This window comes from Ptychodera flava, chromosome 1 (genome assembly GCF_041260155.1).
Source record: "Ptychodera flava strain L36383 chromosome 1, AS_Pfla_20210202, whole genome shotgun sequence".
Classification (NCBI taxonomy): Eukaryota; Metazoa; Hemichordata; class Enteropneusta; family Ptychoderidae; genus Ptychodera; species Ptychodera flava.
The window spans coordinates 22,490,880-22,513,419 of record NC_091928.1 but is presented as its reverse complement, the minus strand read 5'-3'; the positions used below and the strand labels follow the sequence as shown (position 1 = coordinate 22,513,419).

At 35.7% G+C, this 22,540-nt stretch overlaps 2 protein-coding genes across 2 annotated transcripts in view; both read right to left on the bottom strand.

The window, feature by feature from the left end:
* The window catches only part of LOC139133031 (SCY1-like protein 2), a 429,639-nt gene that overhangs the window by 156,931 nt on the left and 250,168 nt on the right, over nucleotides 1-22,540 (bottom strand). The window lies entirely within an intron of this gene.
* LOC139134462 (choline/ethanolamine kinase-like) lies at nucleotides 4,723-11,889 on the bottom strand. The gene is made up of 7 exons (XM_070701354.1): nucleotides 11,281-11,889; nucleotides 10,297-10,404; nucleotides 9,738-9,796; nucleotides 8,563-8,653; nucleotides 8,010-8,222; nucleotides 5,416-5,497; nucleotides 4,723-5,184 (listed from the first exon to the last, which is right to left on the bottom strand). The coding sequence occupies exons 1-7, from the start codon at nucleotides 11,499-11,501 to the stop codon at nucleotides 5,107-5,109; spliced, it is 852 nt and encodes a 283-aa protein (XP_070557455.1). The 5' UTR covers nucleotides 11,502-11,889; the 3' UTR covers nucleotides 4,723-5,106.

Here is a 22,540-nt window from a genome sequence, read left to right as displayed (position 1 = left end):
TCTGTCCAACTTGAGCCTAAACAAAGATGTACCTAGACTGTTTTCATTCAAAACTTACAATGGCCCATGACCATTACTGACTTTGGCAATGCAGGTCAAAATTAGTTTTGCAGTGTGATCCAGTTTGGCTGCCTGACAGTGATGGGTGACTTTACGCAGAGGTACGTATTACTCACACATGCGGTGACCAATTTAAGTTACTTTTGGCAAAAGGGGACAATGTACTTGAATGAGGAGTGCATTTTGACTGAACTTAACACAAGATACCCTATTCATTTTAGGATTGTTCACATAGCTCACAGACAACCTTTGTTTCAATTGTTTAAAGTATTAGAGGTAGCTAAACAGTGTCATTATACCTGCATTTTGGATAATAATATGCTAAATCCTAATAAGAAGCTTTGATTGTCATGTAAATGCTCTAACAGATCAATCGCATAAATTATGATCATTTGACCTTTCACCTCTTCTAATTAAAGCAGCACAGGATCCTCTGTATTTTGTAGTTTTTTAGTCTACTTTTTTCGTACTTCACTTTATATGGTAGAATTTGCATTAATGTTTTTAAGGGCAACCCACTTGATTTTACATTTTTCCTTAAATTTTGCCACATTCCTATTGTTTTCTGTGGTGAAGTTGGACTTCTGTAGTCAAAAAACGAGGGGAAATTTTTGAACATGAATTTCACCAAGCAATGAATAGTATGGATCGGACACAGTGTGTACGTTTGCACACCTTTCCTTAGTTGACGTGTAATTTAAAAAAACGTGTGTGAATATGTATGAATTTATGACATGTCCCTATCAATATATCCGGCTGTAATTAGCAGATATAATTATGATTAACAGGTTATTACCTAACACTGTGAAATGTTATTGAAGCTAGAAACATTTGTGATGGTAGCCCAGATAACTAGAAGTCTTAGAAAAGGTATAGAAAGATATTTCTTTATTATTGACTTATGTAAACAAGAGATATAAGCAATTATAGGCTTGCATTGTTGTTATAAATTTAAAAAGTCATTCTCAAAAAAGTTTTTTATTTAAGTTTTGAAAACATAGAGCTTCTTATATTGATGGAGTTCATAGGTAAAACATACTACTGAGAATAACTAAATATAAAATTTTGTGAGGGCTTTGCTGCAAGAAAATCAGGTTTTTGTAGGTAGAAATGTAGCATTAATAATGTTTGATGACTATTTAGCATCTAGCATCCATGTGCCATTGGCACTTGGAGCTATTTTGAGTAAGTACGAGTATATAAGTATTGTTTTCCTATTTAACTTTGCTTGCTTTCAAAAATTAAAAAAAACGCAGGGGAAACTCAAATGTTGGGACAAATTACTAATCTACCACACAGTACTTTCAAAGGCCACTATATCCCAAGACACTCCAGAGGGCGTTAATTATGTCATTTGTAATAGGTCCAACCGAATTGATTTAAAACTTTCGTAGGAAAAAGAATAAAAGGAATGTCAATGTTGCAAGAAATAGAGTCATGTTGGTGGTAATTTTTGGTGTGGTTTTATGAGGATGTTTGATGAATTGGAAAAAAATAGAGGGAGATGAGATTGGTTTTTGAAATGTTGTTGTAAAGGGTCAGTAGCTGTAACTTTTGATAATTTTGTAATGTCAACTACAATTTCTCTTTCTCCCCCAAAGCATGTTGAAATAAACAGTATTCAGCCTGTCATTGTTATTGTTGTTCAGTGAATTTTGGTCCGGACTAGAACTCAAATGTAAACAATAAAGTGCATTTTACACGTGTAGATCCTGTGTTGACAAGCTATATAGTAGGAGTTTCAACATGCTATGGGGAGTAGAACACAAAACTGTCATTGACAACAAAAAATAGTGAAAAAAATCATCTAAAGTTAAAGCCACTGGCTTTGTAATATGTCTTTGTGATTTGGAATAATGTACATGACTGTTCTGAATGTAGTAGACATAAAATTACAAAGTAGATTCCATGATACTTGCTTTTTTTGTTAACATGAGAACAAATTTACCTTGTCTACACATATACTGAAATACAAATATCCCACCTTTATCTAACTGTAATAATCATATGGAAAAATCCCACACAACATTGAGATAGTGTATACATGTTATGAAATATATGAAGATCTCTTATTATTTCAGATAGAGTACACACCTTCATTCAAAGTTCAGTCTAAATGAGCAACTGTGGTTCTGACTGTTTTTGTGTGAATTTCAATAAGCTGTTTATATACGGATGTTTTCATGAGAAATCAGCCTGAAACAGTAAAATTATAAGTTTAATAGATTACATCAAGCATGTTTGCAGTCTTTGTCATGTGGATGGCTTTCTGTTACATCCATCTGCAGTAACTGATTTCTTCAATGGGCTGTGTTATCGGAATCATCATAGCAAAGATTTGTAAGAAAGTTCAAATCATTAACCATAGAAATCCAGGCTGTGAAGTGCTGGCCTCATTTTGGCAACACTGAAGAAAGTTAGGTCCATACTGAGCAATTTTACAAATCAAGGTTATCTTAGAGGGTTCCTTTTTGAATATTAATAGGAAGACTCCTTAAGTAAACCTGAATGTTTTCATAAGTCAGATTGGGCCTAATATTCTTCAGGTGTGCCATTAATCTAAGTAAAACTTTTGCCAAACGTAAGATTTTCCATAGTTTTGATTTAATCAATAGTTACTGCATAAGTTAAAGATTAAAAGAAACTTCAAAAGACTTGTCAATGATTTGTTTGATTGATAAAATAAAAGTGAAATATCTTCCATGTAAATAAGTCTCAAGATGCAAATTCTTTTAGCTCCCCTGCAGAAATATTCTGATGATTTGCATTTGTAAGTAGCTATTAAACTCGACAGCCAATATATCAGAAAAATCTCGTACGGAGGCAGTTACAGTCACTGAGTGTCATTAATTGTTATGAATTGCCGCCACAGTGCAGCCGCAAAACAAAAGAAGTAGATAATTGTTCTGATTGGGGGCGTCACTTCCATACAATAGAACCAATGACATAGTGGACCTCCTACACTCTCTGTACTCACACCAGGATATTGGCGGAGTTCCATGATTTCGTTGAGGAACACAGTCTAGAATTTTTCCAATTTATGTGGGTTAAGCAACTTCTCCCCCGCCCGAAAAAATAATAAAAACACCTATCCTCGTGCCCTGGTTATTGAATAGAGGAAAGACTGAAAAAAATCGTTTTACCAGAACACCATGGTGACAGACAGTCAAGTTTATTTTATGAGATATCAGCGACAGTGATTAAATCTGATTGGTTGTCTAAATTTGAAGAGATGATTTTTGTTGGTGTTCATTCTATACAATTACAGCGCAGTCTATTTCACTGCAAATCACAGATCGGATACAACCCGATATGTCACCATTGCATCATAGTTGAAGTTCTTACCTGTGTAAATTTACCAGACTGTGTCTAGATTTTGCAGAGTTCCAAATAAACCGGAGAGCTTTCATTACGTACGGACCTCCTATTTACCGGTACACTGTTGTAATGACTATTTTTACACAATTGAACTTAAAGCCACATTCACTGTAACTCTTGAAATTTGTTAACATCAAAAAATCTTCCTATTCTCTTCCAGTTTTCTCTGAATTCTACCCTCTAAAGGGATATGGGCTTTTACTGCATTAGGAAACCATTCCTTTTTGAAAAATTTTGACTAGTAAATTCAAATTTGAACGGTCATTTTGATTTCCCGCCATTTTCAAAAATCGGTAATATTACAAACGAAATAGAACATACAATGTCACAGTTGAAAACATTCACCCCTATGCATTACATTGGACTAGTCTGTGCAGTTTATGTGAAGATTTCAGTGCAGATATGCACAGTATCAATGGTTTTTGCTTTTCCGCATGTGTCTGCAATTTAATGTTTGGGCAAACATTTAATCACAGTGTAATCTCTATCTTGTTCAACATTGCATATGCAGTCCCAGTCAAACTTTGAGCATTATTAGACCTGAGGATGATCAATGAAATGCAGAGGTCCAGTCAAAATCAGTACTTTCAGTGTTGATACAGAGCCTAATTCAAGGAAATTCACTGAATATGCAAATGAGCTAATAATCAGTAAGTTAAACACTTACGGAACTTTCAGCATGACTAAACCTAAGTATGACCATTGAATCCAGCATTATTTTTATAATTTTACTTTCAAGCTAAAATAAGTTTGTGAGAATGCACTAATTTAGGTGTGTGTATACACTTATTATTAAGTACCCGCTGGGACTGTACCGGTATATGCAATTTTGAAAAAGATAAAATTTTACAATATGATTAAATGTTTGCCTAAACATTAAATCGCAGCCCCATGCGGAAAAGCAAAAACTGTCGATACTTACATATCTGCAATGTAATGGATAGGGGGAATGTTTTTAACTGTGACATTGTATGTTCTCTTTCTGTTGTAATATTACAATGGCGGGAAATCAAAATGACTGTTAAAATTTGAATTTACTTGTCAACTGTTTCACAAAGGAATGGTTTCCTAATGCAGTAAAAGTATCCTGTCAGATTGTAGAATTCAAAGAGAACTGAGAGAGAATAGGAAGATATTTTGAGGTCAACGAATGTCAAGAGTTACAGCTAGTGGGACTTTAATTAAGTATCGATATACGGCCTAATTGCAAATATTCATTGAATATGTAAATGACTATATAATCAGCATCTCACACTCATTAAACTTTCAGCATATCAAGATCTTAGTATGACCAACATATCCCAGAGATTTGATAAAATTCAGTGCATTGAATTTCAAGGACAAAATGTACAGAAATTGGTTAAATATGAGCTTGAAATCTGTAAGCCACGCCCACCAAACTTTTATCCTACCGTTAGTTTTACCCTACAAAAGTATGAGTGCTTGAAAAGTAATAATATGCTTCAAACTACAACGTATATTGGGAACTACCATCTGATTTGGTCGTCGTTGAATAGACTACATCTTACTTTGTCACATTTCCAAAACCATTTTATCTCCTCTTAAATAACGAGTGCAAGGCTATACATTCTGTAACCATATAAATTCTGTGACTTTTCTCGTTTTGCGCCGTTTTGCGTGACAAGAATCTCCCCATCTTGATTTCTTTTAAAGCTTGCTCTCAGAGGGGTCTGTAAACTTCTTCTTGAGGTCCACATAGATCTTCATTCTTGTCAATGCATAGTCCTGAAAAGAAAAAATGACAGCCTAAATATATTAACCTTTAAATTGGTTACATCTCAAACCGTCCTATCCAACATGTGACTTATCTACTCAAGATATGTAAATTAAGGTAGTAAGATGATGAAAACGACGTGCGGTAACAAAGTAACATGTACATACAGATACAGTAGACGATCATTGCCAAATGAAGAAAACCTTGTGGAAATTGCAAATGCTTTTGAGCGACCGACTCACCAGAAATCCGAATTTGTGTTGAGACTTCGTCTGTTGGACAATCGACCATAGAACCCAGAAGAAGTGACAAGGTATAGTCAGTCTGTAAGAACAATAGAAGACATGTAGATTTTGAACTTGACGTTTTACGCAAGCGTACCGTACCTGGCTAAAAATTTAATTGTTCGGTTTGTCGAAGTACACAACTCTCAGCAACACGATTATAATTTGGGATAATTGGATGGTGAAGTAATGTCGATTTAATCTACAAATGTAATCTCATCTGCTTTTCTTTTTGTTTTTATGAGTAATTTGCGATATTGCAATACTCAGCTATATGGCACCTAACACTTTTGAGAAATTTGCAAAATATGAAAATCCAATTATCCCAAATAAGTTCCAATCGTGTTCAGCGCTAACTTTTTTTCATTATGCGCATATGTAGAGGATGATGATTGAAGGACAGGTCACATGACAAGTTGTATTACACTTATCCGATGCCAAGAGGACGAACGTTTGTATTTTTATTGCAAACAAACCCTTTTCAGCTGCAATAACAAGTCCATTGTAGGTCAGAAGACTAATTGGAAATATACATAACTTTGACAACAGTATTTTATATATTTTGGTTAGAGGCAGGGGTAACATTTTCTTCTTCTTCCTACTGCTTGTTGAATTATTAGGTCTAATCTTTGCCTGCACTATGCATTGAGTGCAAAGTTCAATGGTGTTGATAACTGGATTCTAATGCGGGCTATAACTCAACTGCCGACAATATTCGACATTACACATACAGGCGGTGTTGACGAGTTGGTCACTGAGAAAACAGAAGACGATTAAAGTGAGATTTAGCGGCTCATGTTTGTAAACGTCATAATATCCTAACCACCAGAACAGTGCATTCAGTGTTGATATATTCGCCTAATTTCAAAAAGGCGCTAAAAAGATGCACATTGCAAATGAACTTTTTTGTAAGTATGCAATGCCCATCAAATTTTAGCACATATGATTGATGAACCAAAGATGTCCGGTCAAATTCAGTTACGGTCACTAGTACAGAAATTTGCGAGAAATTTGCGAGAAGTAAGCGAGAATATATACTTTCTCGAAATAACTTAGCGAGAATTTAATTTTCTCGCAATCAGCTGGCGAGAATTGTGTTTTCTCACTCAGCATCTGCGAGAAACTGAATTCTCGCAATCAATCAGCGAGAAATTTGTTTTCTCGCTCTGCATCTGCGAGAAATTGTATTCTTCTGTGTAAGCATTTCACAAAAATTTCACAATTTCTCGCAGATGCAGAGCGAGAAAACATAGTTCTCGCTGATTGATTGCGAGAATTCAATTTCTCACAGATGCATGCGAGAAAGCACAGTTCTCGCAGCTTGATCGCGAGAAAGTATGTATTCTCGCTTAATACTTCTCGCAATACAGAGAGAATATGTCCATTTCTCGCAAATTTCTCGCAAATATCTGTACTAGTGCGTACATGGCCTAATTATAGAAATCAATTGGATCGAACCAAATATAATAAGTCAATCTCATGAAATTTGATGTGTGACTAAATCTATGTATTGTTATGTACCTCTGAAGTTCAATCATATTAAAGCCCCAGTGCTGCTAACTTTAGATGATAATTTCACCATTTTTATTTTGGATGTGAACCATAATCCTTGTTCTTCTCCCCACAGAATGTTGATATACACAGTATCCAGCTTGTCAACTCAGCCCCTATGGTTGTAAAGTGCATTGTTATTGTTGAAAACTGACTTCTGGTCCGAACAAGAATTCAAATGTAAACAATAACAATGCATTTTACACATATAGACGCTAAGTTGACAAGCTAAATAGTGGGTGTTTCAACATTCTTAGTGGAGTAGAATAAGAAATTGCAGTTGATTTATAAAGTAAAATAATGAAAAAAACCATCAAAGTTAGCAGCACTGGGGCTTTAAGTACTTTCAGGTTTGATTTATGGCCTTATTACAGAAATTCATTAAATATGTAAATTACGTAATGTCATGATCATCAAGATTGTGGCACACCTTTAAGTCGGCATGACGGTGGACATGTATCTTAGAAGTCCGATCACATTCGGTGCAAACAGATCTTGCAAATTCATTATATAGGCAAATGAGATTGTAATCATTATGTCCTGCTCATCAGACGTTTGGCTCGAGTAAACCTACGTATGAACAACGTTCCGAAAACGCTATCAAATTCAATGAATTTGGCTTTTACATATGGTCAATTTACAGAAATTCATGAAATTTTCAGATGAGCTAATAATCATGCGACACACTCATAAAACTTTCAGCATAACGAAATCAGAGTATTGAATTTTGCATAAAAGCGATGCCCTGTTGCGACGATTCTAAATCTTTAATTCAGAAACTGAAAACTCCACTTTCCACAAGATAACCTTTTTTGGTTTTCACAAAAGTGAAGACTTCATTTACTCAACACGCTTCAAAATGAGCGTTAAAAACAGCAGATCAATGAAAATATTGTAGAAAAATGAGATCCCGAATATCTGCCCAAGAAGTGCATTTTACCGCCAGGATAAAAAGATATCACAAAATTAACAAGGAACTCAAAAAGTAGTTATTTTTGTACCTTTCTACTTCAGTCAATAGATCAAATTCTATTTTCTCTTTCTTCTCCACTGTCGCACTTTGGTACTCATTGAAACAGTCCAGGTAAGCCCGGATGAACTTCAGTTGCTGTTCCTTCGTAGGATAATCCTCGGGGCTGTACTTGAAGCATGGTAATTCTTTTGAACTGTAGTCAAATGTCCATTCGCAGAAGAAGTTGGCGATGTCATAACCTCTGCACAAAGAGAAACGGACAATGTTACTATCTTGACACAGTCACCTAAGGAGTAAAGCAAGTTATCTAAGAGTCTGTATATTCCATATATAGTCTAGGAGATTTTTCACTTGAAGTTGCAGTCATTAATATAAATCTCTCCCTTCTCATAAACGATTTGTTCACTGTAATCAATGTTTGTCTAAATTGTATAGTGGCCATTTCACTCTCTGTAACTCGGTCTCAACATGCAGGTTGGTAGGTGACAGCAAAGAAAGTTTTGGAGGGATTTCCTGCTTTCAAACAGTGCCATCAAGCTGCAGAAATTGTCTGTTAACTTTTCCTTATTTGTGAAACACACCTGTAGTTGTAACTGGAATATTCAAAGTCTATGAATACGATGGGTTTGTCTCCTGTGTTTTGTCCTGTGTGTTCTATCGACAAAACATTCCCTGCCAAGAATAAAAAGACACCGTTGTACCGTCAACAGGTAACCTAATGAAGCATTTGTCAATGAAATTACAGCTGGTTCAAAGATAAATGATCTTAAAAGTAAATAATGCTTCATCCATTTGATAGAATGTGTATGTATGTATGTATGTATGTATGTATGTATGTATGTATGTATGTATGTATGTATGTATGTATGTATGTATGTATGTATGTATGTATGTATGTATGTATGTATGTATGTATGTATGTATGTATGTATGTATGTATGTATGTATGTATGTATGTATGTATGTATGTATGTATGTATGTATGTGTGTGTGTGTGTGTATGTATGTATGTATGTATGTATGTATGTATGTATGTATGTATGTATGTATGTATGTATGTATGTATGTATGTATGTATGTATGTATGTAGGCATGTATGCATGTATGTATGTATGTATGTATGTATGTATGTATGTATGTATGTATGTATGTATGTATGTATGTATGTATGTATGTATGTATGTATGTATGTATGTATGTATGTATGTATGTATGTATGTATGTATGTATGTATGTATGTATGTATGTATGTATGTATGTATGTATGTATGTATGTATGTTGTATGTATGCATGCATGCATGCATGCATGCATGTATGTATGTATGTATGTATGTATGTATGTATGTATGTATGTAGTTATACATTGGTGGTTGGCTAGCTTGCAGTGTGGATGATGACTTGGCATGATGGATGGATAGATTTATGACTGATTGATGGCTTGATTGATGACGAATTGAGGTATGGAAGGATGAACGGATGGATGGATAAATGAATAGATGGATGGTTGAAAGGATGGATTGATGGTTTGAAGGATGCTGGGTTGATCAATGGGTGGATAGTTAGATGGATGGATGGGTTGTAGCATGGATGGATGAATGGATTGATGGACGGATTGATGAATGAGTAGACGGGTTCATTCTATTGACGGAGATCTATTGTAGAAGTCCGATTACATTATTTATGGCATCGGTTATACAAATAGATTAATATGTTGATATATGGAACACAATTTTGAGAAAACGTTCGATATCATACCTTCATTCAAATCGTTGTGGCTGAATACCGATGGTGAGGAAATGTCTCCGATCAATTGTCTGTAATTTGAAAAATACTAGGTTTGTTTCTGGTCCCTGACATTCAGCAAAAGTGATGCGATGATGCGATTTGCTTTCCTTTTTTGTTCCCAACACTGCTGCTTTGGCACTTTTGACCCAATAGTTATAGTCGTTTATCACTGGCTGCATAATACTTCCGATTTCTTTTTAGCATATTTGGACATGCAAACAGGGATATCAAGGATAGCTGTACTGATGAGTATATAACCAAAACAAGGCATGACGCGCAGGTCTCCAAATCACGAGCCGTCGACCAGAAACAAATCTTTTTTGTTTGGCCTTACATAATATTCGTCTGCTAAGCCTATATTATTTGGATAGGGAAATATGAGTGGTGCAAAAATCAAATAAAATCAGATCAAATCATCACTATCACCAACCACCACAATCAATATAAGCATTGTCACCACCATTACCACCATCAGCATGTGTAAAATGCTGAAATTTACAACGAAGTGGTAAACATCGTAAATACTTACTTTACATAACCTAGCTCGTTCTTCAACCCATCTACGTAGTCTAACAATTGTTGAAGCTTGGTATTATGATCAGCGTTATCGAACGTCTCGGGAATACTGGCCAGCCAGCTGTTACAGAATGATAAAAACCATGTTACAACAAAGCCAGATACCACTCAATGACAAGTCTTGCCAGTATTTTTTCCCTGCAATGGTTTAAGAAGCTATAGAAAAAAGTTATTGATTCTGTCAGTCAGTTGACTCGACGTCATCGAAATCTATTTTGATTGATACTTGAAAAATGAAAAGTCATGACATTTTGGATCAAGTGTCACTAAACTAAAAACGAAAAGTAAACTGAAACTATTAGTTTCTACACTTAGTGGTGCTATGCATCTATGCAAAGGCAGCCGTGATACTGCGCATTAACTGCTTAAATTGTAACTGCTGGAACTTTCGCCCCCGACGCATTTACAACTGTACAATTTTATCTCCCCAACATGCATCCTCTAACTTATTTTAGTTGTGTTATTTTGAAACTTCTTAAACCTTTACTTTGGATCTCAAGGTCCCATCGACATTTGAGGCAACCTGAAGAGACAGATCACTTCCACGCTGTACAGACGAACTTTATACACCGCGGTGCACCGGGACTATTGAAAAGTGAGCAGTAGTAGAAAGGTTGAAAACGAAGCACACAAAAGAAAATGTTATAATCCATAGCATGAATATTCAAAATGCACCTGTACTAGTATTTCTGTTTTATTGTGACTCTTGATTTTAATTTTTCAAGATACATTAATCAACTTCCTTTACGTTTCTCCTTTCTTAAAACTTACAGGTTATCTCCATGACACACGACGAAACTTTTTGCACGGAGTGCTGATTTGCAGAGCACAGTTTAAGCCTGATAGCGTCCTTTCATCAAAAAACGGCATGTATTGGAAAGTTCCATTTTGTGGCATAAAGCTACTTATTGAATGGTTAGTGATAAAAAAGGTTTACTTTTCACATGTTTCCAGCAGGAAGACCGGTTGTTTTCGTAGAGGCATGTCCATGAGATGATAAGAAGCAAGTTTTCTTGCGATTTCGACGGTGAAGTTTCCCTTCCTCAGATCATCTACGCAGAGGGTTCGGGACTGACATAATTCCATGACGATTAGATCATAGAGAAACCATGGTGTACAAGTAATGGAGGTATGATACAGAAAAGAAAATATAAACATCGTGTAACATGTACCATAACTGATGTGAAACAGAAATATAACAAACAAAGACGTAGCACAAATGGAAATAGTCCTGTCCAGATCATCCTAATGGATGTAAAGAGGGTTACAGTTGTCTGGTGGATAAAGACTAAAGTAAAATATAGTGAAGCCATGTAAAGAAAATGACCACTGGTTGACAGCAAAAAAGGATCTAGCAAGAGTTATGTTCCTTTTAGACCATAGTAACTATACATTGATAGAGTAGCCGTGCCTTAGATAGAAATTCTTGTTGTTTTGGCCTTTGACATCTTGTGTTCCACCTGATAGTATGGCGTGTGTGTCTTTACAACTTGCCCAAAATTACATAGTTGTTACTTAGGGTAGAGTCAAAGAGAATCGCGTGTGTCTGTGAAAGAAAAGCTACGTCTCGGCTAACTAAACAAAGGAGATTGTTAAGAAGGCAGTCAATTTAATGATTCTTTAGAGTCATGTAGCCTTTACTATAATTAGAACCATTTCTCAAATCTTAGGCCCCTATTCAATTTCATACCAACCCATCCTTTTGATAAGTAGGACCGATTTACAGGTACACTGCTTTAACGTTCTCTTTCTTTCAGGGGCACACTTTACCTCGACAAACTCTTCAAGACGACCTTCCAGACAAATGCCATAAATCTTCGGAGCAGCATTTCTCTCTGCGAGGAGCGTGCAGATTGCCGTCTCTATTAAGCTACTGCCTGGATTGTTTAAGACATTACCGTAGATACGCACTAGAACCTTTCCTGGAGTGGTAGAATCTTCATCAGATAGTACGGAGCACTTGTAAAGGTAGTTACTCAAACCGTTTCCGCTGAAAATAAATGTGAAACTCAAGTTGCCTACATGGGAATAGTTGATATCAAATAAGATACTGCAAGATTAAAAGCAACGTCGTTTTAATAACAAACAAGACATACGACAGTTTCATAGGGAAAAAAGAACAAGTGTTTTGGTTGAAAGAGCCCTCCCATAGTCGTTTCCATGATCTTTTGAGGCACATACTGCAAGCATATTGGGTTATTGAATGAGGTCAACTTGTACGACTTGTTTTCACAATTACAGTTACTTTGTATTAATGTGAACTTGAAACGTCATCATTTAATTCTTTGTAATTTCCATGATTTTACGAAACCGCTCATGAAATTAGGTGAAAAGGTAGTTTTGTATTCGGCCACTTGTTTTCCCTAGATAACATTCATATTCACTTAACAAGGGCTTGCCATAAATAATCCCTTCAGAAATCTTACAGACAGCGAAAAGGAAACAGAGCACTGAAGGTTTATCAGTAATCTTTGAAAAACCTCCCATTGTTGTTGCTGTTGTTGTGAACGTACCTCCAAAGTGTAAGGAGGTTAGACTTACTTCGCACGGTTCTGTTCCACGTACATTTATTGGTAGAGCGTGTTAATGATTTTGATACAAGGCCTGTAGCGTGGATTAATCACCTAAGGCTAAGAGTGACACTAATGAGGTACTCTTCAAATCCAACGAATATATAAATGTTAAATATAAAAAGCTCTCTGGTAAAACGACAAAACGACCAAAAAACAAATTACTTGTGCAGAATCCTTTACTGCCAACAATCGACAATTTGAAACTTATAAGACTGATTTGCTATTCTCGTATGTATGTATGTATGTATGTATGTATGTATGTATGTATGTATGTATGTATGTATGTATGTATGTATGTATGTATGTATGTATGTATGTATGTATGTATGTATGTATGTATGTATGTATGTAGTATGTATGTATGTATGTATGTATGTATGTATGTATGTATGTATGTAGGCATGCGTGCAGGTATGTATGTATGTATGTATGTATGTATGTATGTATGTATGTATGTATGTGTATGTATGTATGTATGTATGTATGTATGTATGTATGTATGTATGTATGTATGTATGTATGTATGTATGTATGTATGTATGTATGTATGTGTATCTACCTACATGTATGTATGTATGTGATCTACCTACATGGCCACTTTTGACGCCGTTGATACTAACAATAATACAGATCAGATAAGAGACCAGAAGAGAAAGGAAGAATGACATAGCGGACTCAGAGACAGAGACAGAGATAGAGTCTATGGGTGTGATGGATATCAAGTATTTTGTGTGTGTTCGCCCCTCTTGAACTGTCATAGATAACAAAGCGTACCTCTCGATATATCAAAGATAAGTAAGATGTTTTCGAATATCACGAGTAGAAGTTTGGGAAGATTTCCTCGGCCATTCAATTCACGGAACAATACAGAACACGTCAATAACTATACGCCTGCCTCTGTCAGGGCAATGCATCATGAGGTCATACCTACACCTGTTTGGTGACAAACAAGCTAATAAAACTGTCGACTGCTAATCGTTTTGAAAACACTCGAGCTGTTGCTATCACTCCCAAATGCTAAAATTAAAGTTTATGGAAGTTGGACTTTAGACAGTTCCGTTCTACTAACATTGTAACACATTGTTGATTCAAATTAGCTTTACTGCATGGTTGATCTCCATGGTTGATAGCGTATGATCATCTCGTCAGTACAACTAATATGTAGCGACCAATATATTGCAAGCAATTGAATTTCATTCTAGATTAAAATAGATCGTCAAAGTACATACACAGACTGTGATTCGACACCAAATAAGGCCATCGCAACATATTTGTAAGCCTAGTGAAACCTAAACACAAAACCTAGGCCTAGTAACTGTAACGTTTGACATTGACGTTTTTGACGTGTGTGTATCATGCAGCAACAGTTTCCAGGTGTAAGCTTACTTGACACACAGCGTGTTGACCAAGTATTCGGCTTGTTCACTTCGACTGTACATTTGTGTCCTTCATTGTTAATGTGATACACGTTCAAGTCAAGACTTGAATTTTATTTTCAACAGTAACAATGCATATGGGGTATTTCAAAATGCTATAGGAATTAGACCAAGATTGCAGTCACACTTGGAAAAAAATACTGGAACAGTAAAAATTTTAAAGAGTATGCAGTATGCATAAAGAACTTAAAATAATAATATATCAAAATATCAAAATTTCCTCTGGCATTGGCATGCAGGGGTCATTATTTTTTTATCATCTTACTAGAGGTAATTAAATTGTTTGAGCGGGTCGAGGTCTCTATTATTTTGACGGAGAAGCAATAAGAATTTGCCGTACATATAAACTCTGTTATAATAGCAGAACACCCTCAAGCATGGATTAATAGATATGGCATCAAAGAACTTCAGCAAATCCCACGAAGTGTTAACATACTCTTATGCAATAAATCGACAGCAACATGAAACATTTTTTTCCTTTTTTTTAATTAACAAACTTTACCTGCAGTTCCTTTTGTTTGTCCGTAAAATAAATTGGTAATTCATCGGAAATTGACGGACCGATCGCAGACAACGAAGTAAAGCCCAAAAATAGATTCGGGACTTGACACACATTGTATTTTTTGTATTCTTGCACACGGCACTAGTTTTGTCAACTTTGTCAAGTACCCTGTTTCTACGACGGCACATGATGGCATGTCAGACAGATGCGTTTAATTCTTGTTCAAGTCGGAATGGACAAACCGTTCTAGCTATGTGATGAAATTCAGTGAACTTGGACCTCACCTTCAATGTCACATGTAATGCGGTTGTTGAAATTAAAAATCAACCAAAGAGTTTTAAATGTTGTTGTTTTTGCTGGTTTTTGCTATCGTCGTAAAATCAAGTGCAGTTGCTGCTGCACAACAAAAAAAATAGTGAGTGCGAAGGACAACTAAGTCGCCTCATAGGTATAGCCATGTAGTAGTTCTCATGGCGCTTGTTATGGTTGAATTTACTGTACATCATTGTACTTGAATAATAATGAACAACAACGACAACATAAGTAGGTAGAGTAGGTATTTATGCCCAACAATGCGCACATTAAAACATAATAAATTTTATTTTGATTCATTCAAAAGCAAGAGACCGCTTTGGTGACAACAAGGTAGGAACGCTCCTTCTCTGTGGTTAAACTTTTTTTCGTACCCCAGGATAGCATGGATCAACAATGCCATGAATGAAGGACTAACTCTTTCTCATGCTCTTTCATCGATTACTCTACAAGGGTGCGACGTATTTCATTGCATGATACACGATACCTTATTTTTGTATTTCAAAATACAATAATCTCGCCAATCGTACCACCCCCTCAAAGACTTTGATCGGATGTTTTACGACATTGTGATGCCAATTGCACACACTTATTTATGACTATTTATGACTGAGTTTTATTTTAGCGGTTAGTCATGCCTCATACAAAACAGTGTAATTGAGCTGCGTAGGGCCAGAGAGAAAACGCACTGTTCTTCGAATTTTCCTAACAAAGCAAGGGACGGAAAGTGGAAGCATATTTTAATGGTATTAATCGATAAGTTCCTCGGTGATGTTATGTGATATTAAATACCTGGTCAATTGGATGAATATAGGAATATTGAGAATTTGTGTTTACTTTAAAAAATATGGTTTGCAAATGTGACATCTCTCACCAAGGGCAGGTTTTCAGAATATGACCCTTCCCCAATTCTTCCTGGCCATCCCTATTTATAAATGAAAGCTACCTCATCACCGTCTTGCTTTTTGTGAAAATAGACAATTTAACTTTTCAGCTATAATAGTGTCTATAGGATAGCAGCATTTTCAATTCAATTATTGGCAATTTGCTTCTTTAGAATTAAACGTTAAAGTGCAACACTTAGTTTCTTGGTTGAAAGAAAATGGTTTAGAGTTTCCGAAGGAAAATTCGAGAAAAAAAGGCTTTCAGTCTCGAGGTGCGTCTTGCATGCAAAACAGTCCGTCCATTTTCAAACCTGTCATTTTAAGCAACAAATCGACACCAACATTATACAATATTCCAAATTATTTTTATTAACAGACATTGTCTGCAGTTCCATTTGTTTGTCCATAAAGTATAAATTAAATTAGAAATTCATCGGACATTGAAAAACCGAACGCAGGCAAGAAGTAAAGCCCAAAACAGATTCGGGACTTGACACATACTGTAATTTATCTACTTTCTTGCACACGGCACTGCTCCGTCAACTCTGTCAAGTACCTCATTACTACGACGGAACGTGATGACATGTCAAACCGTTGCGCAATTTCAAAGAGTGGCGTTATCTCCCACTCATGCTGCATGCGTTGAATTCTTCTTATAGTTGGAATAGACAACAGTTCTAGATAATTAATGAAATTCAGTGAGCTTTGGCCTCACCTTGGTGTCACCAATGATTCGCTTGTTGACATGATTCTGTTCGCATGCTCTTTCTTTCGTCGCTTACTCTAGAAGGGGTGTGACGTGGTTCCTTGCATGATATATGACAGCGAGTCAGCGACTCTTTTATCTCAACTTGTAATAATAGCCAGTTGTACCACCTCTCTAAAGACTTTGATTAGACGTTTTGATAAAATTTATGATGCAAATTGCATCATTGCATGACTCAGTTTTATTTCGACGGTTTGTCACGCCTCATAAAATACAGGGTAATCGAGCTGCGTAACGCCAGAGAGAAATGGATTGTTCTTCGAATGTTTCCTAAACAAAGCAAGAGGACGGAAAGCGGTAACATATTTGTTAGGCCATGGTTGGACATTAACCGGAAAATTCCTTAGTGATGTTATGTATACTGAAAACCTGGGTCCTTCACTATGGTTTGGAATGAAAACGATCACCTATGGACAATGATATGAAACAACAAGTTGTAATGCGGGAGCCATCGTGGTCTATCTTGGCACTTTTGAAAAAACAGTTACTGTAGCCTCAAGTTATACTTTATTCTTCCAAACTAATGGCATTGTTTAATGAACATATCGTGAACGCAAGGTTGAATGCGCCCTGGGACAGATATTTGAAATCCTGAATTTTTACAAGATTTCTCCGTCTGCTTGAATAGACTAATTTCAGGGGCTTTGAAGTAAGAGAGCCTTCATGATTTATGGGGGGTTTCGGAGCATGGTCGTAGTTTGAAATGTTCTCCCCAATTCCGTTTGCTTAAATATGACCCTTCCCTTTACCAAACTTGCACTTTAAAATGTAAAGTTTGCAAATTTGAACCCCCCAATATTCATAAGGATCTTTACCAAATTCCTACGACTCACCTCTAATAATAAATTGAAGCTCCCGCAGTGAGATTTGCACCATCTCATTGCTTGTGCAAAATCGAAAAAATAAAAATTTACCCTATAGTATTATATAAGGATACGGATTATATAAAGGATAGCGGCATTTTTGAATTCAATTATTGGTAATTTGTTTTTCTGGAATACAACTTAGCACTGCAACACCACGATTGATTTCTTGGTCAGAAAAGGTTTAGGGTTTCCTTCAAGAACATTCGAGAAAAAAGTCGTACAGTCTCGAGGTGCGTACTGCATGCAACACAGTTCGTCTATTATTTATATGTAAAATCGTTCTACATAGAGGAATCTCGAAATATTGTATTTGTTTCACTTGCTGAACTGTGCCAAACGACTATGGACCTTGAGATAATTGCACAACTGATTTTCCGTAGATGACGTACTCCTGGGCGTGATCGTTACTGGCTGTCATAGTATATCAGACGTTATAGATTTACTGCGTCACAATTAAACGATGAAATGAGACCAAACATGGTTCGCACAACGTCGTTGCATGAAGTGAAACATATATTTACATTTGCCGAAATCTAGTTTCTTTCATTTTTTGATACGATATGAAAGACACTACATTACCTTTGTAATGAATTGTCTTAGACTGTCGCATTTGAACACAATGGGTTTACTTGAGAATGTTTTCAAATTCGAATTTGGAAAATTTGAGTGACCATTTTAAGGGACTTCATGTGACCAAGCTTCAGGTTTCTATCTTCACTGTAAAGATTTCATAAGTGTAGGAGTTGGGGTTTTGACAGAGTTAGATAAATATTTTAGCGCTAATATTGTGACCGTCGTCGCAATGGCAACTTTTGAAGGTAGCAGGAAACGGTTGCCAAATTCGTTAAATACAATTTCCAACCTTTCGGACAGAGTTAACTGTCCATACCGTAAAACATGTCGGTAAACACTTGAACTATGAATCCCAAAGACAATGCCGAGAATGAATTACTTAAAATTTAATTGTACGGGCTACGTGGTTTTTTAAATCAATAAGAAGCAAACCAAATCTGATTTAACAAAATAACAAACCTGCGTCACACTTGATGTGGAACAATGGGTCAATAAAATTCGGAAAATGACTCACCTGAATGGCTCAACAGTGATTTCATCCCTGTCAATAGTTGCCCATGTTCCTTTCAAGTATTGTCGACACCATTCCCTAGCTTTTTCAGTTTTTTTAGCTTTTTCAGCATTTTCATCAGGACTTTGCGCCATACTTTCGACGGGACTCTGCTTTTTTTTGCAGCTTACGCACTGAGAAAACTTTGAGGACTTGAATATGTTTGTTAATAATTAACGTAAAATAATATGCATGCGCAGAATTTATTTGCGCATTTGCCTCGCCCTAAACATAAACAAGGCAAGATCTTTTTCTAATTTTTAACAAAACAGGCAAGGTCTTGTCAATTTTTAACAGTGTAAGTTGCAAAAAATCTAGCTCTTAATATCATTTTATCATGTCAAGCCCTCCATCGGTTAACATTTGAACATGAAGCCATGAAACGCACCTTTTACAATTCTTTATATGTCCCGGTAAATAGTTGTCAGAATTTGAGATTAGTTTTGACGGTAATTGGAACATAACACTTTGGGGTATGGGGTAAAATGGGGTCCTATTTCATGAAAACTATAAAAGATATTGTAATATCTAAATTGACTCCAGAGAAGTAGTGTATAGTTAAATATCTAAATTATAAACATAGATAGTGCTTTCTAAAACTATAAGGTATATGGCATTTTATGGCAGTTTACTTCATCAAGGAAAGAATATTGTACCCCTACCCCTAGCTTTTGCAGACCCCGTACAGATACACGCAATTCAAAATTGACTCCAGAGAAGGAGTGTATAGTTAAATATCTATCTTCAAATGGTGCTGTTAAAACTAGCCATGTAGTAGGCGTGTATAAAACTTTAAATTTGCATATTAAGAAGGGAAGGGTATCATGCAGTGAAACAATTGAGTCTCACCCTTCTTCTTTAGAAGACTCAAAAGCAAGCGAGAAAGTCATGTCCTAGCGACAAGATTTTAAAGTTTTTAATTATTAATCACGATAATGGGGTAAGGGGTCTTGAGAGTATTAGATTGATATTTAACAGTCACATTTTGGCTTTCCTCGCCGAAACAACTTTTGGATAAGGTAGGAAACGGATTCGAAAGACGTAAATTTTCCGATATTTCAGACTGTTAATGTTGACTGGCCATACATACAAAGATATCTGAGAATACCTGAATTTTGAATAACCAAACAATTTTCGACATCGAATTATTAGTTATGTGGCATTGTTCATTTTACAGAGTTTATGGTTTTTTTGAAATATATCTCAACAACTAAACAACTAAATTAACAAAGCCGTAACAAACTGTGGCATTATCCTGGAAAAGTAGATTCATAAACGTTGATAAGGTTCATAAAAGGATATGACTTTTGAAGAATTCAAATTGGATATCAAGCCTGTCAATATTTGTCCATGGCCTTTCGGTATTGATGACACAATTAATGTGCTTTCTCTTCATGAATTTGCTCCATATTTTCGAAAGGGCTCTGCTTTTCGTATTTGCAGTTTACTCACTGGGATAGCTTGAAGACTTTTATATGTTCGTAAATCATAAAATACATGCATTAAAAGTCTCTATTTTGCGCATTTGCCTTGTCTAAAACACAAAGCAAGGCGTGATGTTTCCAATTTTAAAAAAGACAGCTGCGAGAAATCTAACCCCACGTACGTTTTTGAAAACAAAACTCGGTTAGCATTTCAGGATTTATGATTTTTTTTGAATTAAGAATATGTTGCACAATGGTTTTTTAACCAAACATTTGAATAACGTCGTTAGAATACTACTGCAGATGGGCAGTATCTCAGAATTTTACTAACATACCTGATCGGTAAATTGTCAATATTTACAGCACCTTAACATGTTTGATACAAGGTCTATTGTATAAGTAGGGCTATTGTATCATCATATTCCAGTCAAGAACATTTATATGAATCGTCAAACATATGTAAAACAAGTCATTGTAAATGACACAGTTCCCCACCTGTATTGTAGATTATTTAAATAATAATTGAATTGAACTTAAAATAATGTGCACATAGAATGTGTGACTGACATAAGTGCATGTGTCATAGCACCTTATCTTTGTGCCAAGGTTAAATAAATCTCTCTTGGCATATCTGAGTAATGGCTCCAGCCAGACAAAAATTAAAGCAAATGGCTGCCAGGCGGCCATATCTGATCATATCACATAAACCTATTGATGTACATCTGGACTTCTGTTTCTTTTAGCCTTGTACCAAATTATGTTAACCATGTGTAGAATTAGTGAGTAATGGCTCTGGGCAGACAAAAATGACAATAAAATAACTGTCAAGTGGCCATTATACAACTTAGAATTAAGAACATCGTGACACCGACATTTTGTAAGAAAATCCACAGTGGTGCCCTCAACTAATTACAATATCAAATTCATTTTGCTCACTTTTGATGTGTGGTCTAATTACAGATGGCCATAAATATGTTAATGAGAAAAAATGAACATACGATATACAGCAAACTGTCATTATACTAAGTATAAGAAACTTAGAAGACAAGAAATTGACTTTTTTAATCTAACAATTCTCTGGTGGTTAATAAGCTCAGAACCCCCTAAATTATACATTTTCTGAAAGCCTAGATATAGGGGAACAATTTGGTAACCACAGTGTCACCATTGTTTACATAACTATCACGTGACAGGTAATTTGCATAACCTTTCAAAAATCTGTTTTCCCTATGTTTTGTCTCAATACTTCAAAATATCTGACTCAAACTTGCTGGAATACAAGCTGTCACAACGCTCTTCTAAAGTGTGTCTCAGATTTTTTATATCTTGCTTAGTTTTTTTAGCACAATTTTAAAGAAATTAACTAGGGTTAAATTCGCTGCTCTGGAAGTTTTTCTGGCATAAAAATTGTTTAAGAAGGTTTAAAAAAATTCTGAGACACACTTTTAAAGATCCCTGGGACAGCTTGCACTCACACAAATTTCAGCCATATATCTCAAAGCATTGAAACAAAACATAGGGAAAACCGATTTTTGAAAGGTTATGCAAATTACCTATCACGTGATAGTTATGTAAACAATGGTGACACTATGGTAACAGAAATGTTCCCCTATATCTAGGTTTTCGGAAAATATATAATTTACGGGGGTTCTGAGCTTATTAACCAATAGAGAATCGATAGCTTTGAAATTTTGATTTCTTGTCTTGGAACCTTAAGAAGTCTCACAAAAATTCAACTTTAGCTTTGATATATTTATAGCCTAAATAAGGCAGTATGCGCCTCAAAAGTGAAGATTAAAAACTTTTGCTCCAACTTTCCTTAATAAGGAATCTTTCAACCATTCTCTTTCAAAATCAAGAATAAAAATCGGGGGTCCCCGTGCAAATTTTGGTACCAGAGAACAAATAGCCCAGCTCTAGCCAGTATATGGATATTTAAAACTAGCTGTACACAGTGCTTATTTCATGAGTATGGCCTCATCTAGCTTCCGTTTATTCTGTGTGTTTATACATACCGAGATAGATAGATAGATAGATAGATAGATAGATAGATAGATAGATAGATAGATAGATAGATAGATAGATAGATAGATAGATAGATAGATAGATAGATAGATAGATAGATAGATAGATAGATAGATAGATAGATAGATAGATAGATAGATAGATTGAGAGATAGATAGGTAGGTAGGTAGGTAGGTAGGTACTAGGTAGATAGATATACACACACCAAGCTAGAAGGATTTATGAGGTAAGTTGACACCTGTCGTCCTTATCGCCTACCATCTCTGAGAACAATGCACGATGACGT